The sequence below is a fragment of the Cervus canadensis genome, chromosome 25 (genome assembly GCF_019320065.1).
Source record: "Cervus canadensis isolate Bull #8, Minnesota chromosome 25, ASM1932006v1, whole genome shotgun sequence".
In the NCBI taxonomy this organism is placed as follows: domain Eukaryota; kingdom Metazoa; phylum Chordata; class Mammalia; order Artiodactyla; family Cervidae; genus Cervus; species Cervus canadensis.
This window is the reverse complement of record NC_057410.1, coordinates 23976633-23979407: the sequence shown is the minus strand read 5'-3', so window position 1 is coordinate 23979407 and position 2775 is coordinate 23976633. Positions and strand designations below refer to the sequence as shown.

Here is a 2775-nt window from a genome sequence, read left to right as displayed (position 1 = left end):
GAGGTAGGATGTGATTTTCAATATATTATTGTCCCATTTGCTTATACAAATGTTTGATTGGTTAACTCCTGACTAACTCTTGTAGTTAACAAGACACCAGGTATCACAGAATATTCTTTCTAACAAACAAGCCACAAATAAACATTTGTACTCTTGCAAATCATGATGATTCCATAGGTTGAATTTCAGTTTCTTATTGTCTGAAGTGTAGCTCACTTACTTCACTTGCCCAGACTCTGACCTCAGTTTCAACAAGTCCACTGCACCCAGGATTCAAAGCCACTTCTTGTATTAAACAGTTCTTTCTGCCCCTCCCTACTCATTCTGGGCCCCCAAGAGAGGAATTTTCAGGGGATCACTCAAAGCAGCTATGATGAGAATGGCCTACTGCCCAAACACTGCCTGGACCTGTCAGGAAACAACTACAGGGATTCCAAGCTAAAAGAAGTGGCAGTAATGGCATTGGTATGTTTTAAAGGTAAGTTAGGTACCTGAAAAATTTAAAGACGCGGAGAGCAGAGAGGAGTTCAACCAGAGGTAACTCAATGACAGATACCCACCACCAGAGATGAGGAAGGGAGAGCAAGAAGAAGAGAGTGAGAAATGGAAGTAAGTGGGAAAACCATGGGAAAGACAAAAAGAGGGGAGAAATTGAGTGTATAAAAGGGAAAGGAAGAAGACAAAATGAAGAAGAGTGACTGGCAGAACTGAATGTTGAGAACAAATACACTGTCTATAAAAATCTGAAAGTGAAAGATCTGTCCGATATATCCTAACTCCAAAACAGGATGAAAAGTAGGAGATATTTAATATGAACATAATGACTTCCTAAAAACTGCAGTGAGAATAGAGCGTGAGAATTCTGGGTGCTCGTTCTCTGGTGACAGAGAAAAGAACAAGATTCACTCTCTATTGGTAAAGGGACAGCTTGAAGGTGTCTGAACGTCTATCCAAAACGACTGAATTTGTGCCCTGTGCAGAACTTCCCTGTTCTCAGGGGCATGGTTGGATCCTTTTAGCCAGTTATGTATTGCCCTAAATTCCCACCCCAGCAGGAAAACTGTCTCCTACGAGGAAGCATGCCAGAGCTCACCACCAGGCCCATCTCCAGCATGCCTGGCGTGGGTGGTTAATGCAGCAGCAGCAACCACTGGGAACCTGAGACTGGAAAGAAGTAGGATGATTGGGAAGAGCTGAGTATGATGTTTCAAGTTATGCTAATCATTCTCATCTAAGGGATAATCCTGAGAGCTGGCCTATTATTTTCTCTAAAAATTCAACCCATTCATTGTTTTAAATAGATACTATACTTGAGCTTTTTCCTTTCCTAGAAAAATATATCTTCAAATGTCTCTCAAGTGCATCTTCAATATGATCTATGAACTAACAGCTACCATTCCCTCCTCTGAAATACTCTACTCCTCTGTTTGGCATGGGTTCTAGAAAACTATCTTGTTTTTTCACCTCAATTTGATTAAGGGCTAACCCGTCCACATGGAAGATATTGGAACAGATACTTGACTTGAGCCTGAGTAAATTAGAATAAAGTATAACCACCCCTGTCTTAATTTTTGATATTATGATTCCATAGATGCACCTATGGTGACCCTGGCATTTTCACTGCCCTTTAACACTGCCAATTACATAATGTTTACTTAAGTTACAAAACATTTACCACCACTCATCCATCTTTTATGTTACATCCACTAATACTAGGTGGGTTTTTGTACCCAAGTGAGTACCTTGCATTACTCTACAGCTATCTCTCTTGTGCTTTTCCTGTCCTTTGTCCTCAAGCAGATCCAAGCCAGTGGACCTAAGGAATGGCAGCACCGTGACTGAGTTTATCCTCGTGGGCTTTGAGCAGAGCTCCCCATCCACTCGGGCATTGCTCTTTGCCCTCTTCCTAGCCCTCTACAGCCTGGCCATGGCCATGAACGGCCTCATCATCTTCATCACCTGGACAGACCCCAGGCTCAACAGCCCCATGTACTTCTTCCTTGGCCACCTGTCCTTCCTGGATGTCTGCTTCATCACCACCACCATCCCGCAGATGCTGGTCCACCTGATAGTGAAGAACCACATTGTCTCCTTTATCTCTTGCATGACCCAGATGTACTTGGTCTTCTGTGTGGGTGTGGCTGAGTGCATCCTCTTGGCTTTCATGGCCTATGACCGTTATGTTGCCATCTGCCACCCACTGACCTATGCCCACATCATGAGCCGGCAGGTCTGTGTGAGCCTGGTGAGTACTGCCTGGTCCTTTGGGCTGATCAATGGCATCATGCTTGAGTATATGTCATTCCGGAATCCCTTCTGCAGAGACAACCACATAGAAAACTTCTTCTGTGAGGCCCCCATAGTGATTGCTCTCTCCTGTGGAGACCCCCAGTTTAGCCTAAGAGTCATCTTTGCTGATGCCATTGTGGTGCTGCTCAGCCCCATGGCGCTCATCGTCATCTCCTATGCCCGCATCCTGGCCTCCATCCTGGGCAGGAACTCCTCCTCTGGTCGGAGCAAGACTTTCTCTACTTGTGCCTCCCATCTGACCGTGGTCATCTTTTTCTACACCTCAGCCATGTTCTCTTATATGAACCCCCGTAGCACACACGGTCCTGACAAAGACAAGCCTTTCTCCCTCCTCTACACCATCATCACCCCCATGTGCAACCCCATCATCTACAGTTTCCGAAACAAAGAAATGAAGGGGGCAATGGTGAGGGCCCTTGGGAGGAGCAGCCTTTCCCAGGCAGAGTCTGTCTAGTGGGGAGATGC

At 45.3% G+C, this 2775-nt stretch overlaps 1 protein-coding gene across 1 annotated transcript; it reads left to right on the top strand.

The window, feature by feature from the left end:
* The first annotated feature begins 1791 nt into the window (after nt 1-1791).
* Nucleotides 1792-2775, top strand: LOC122427716 (olfactory receptor 10AD1-like). The gene has a single exon (XM_043447395.1). The coding sequence runs from the start codon at nt 1928-1930 to the stop codon at nt 2762-2764; it is 837 nt and encodes a 278-aa protein (XP_043303330.1). The 5' UTR covers nt 1792-1927; the 3' UTR covers nt 2765-2775.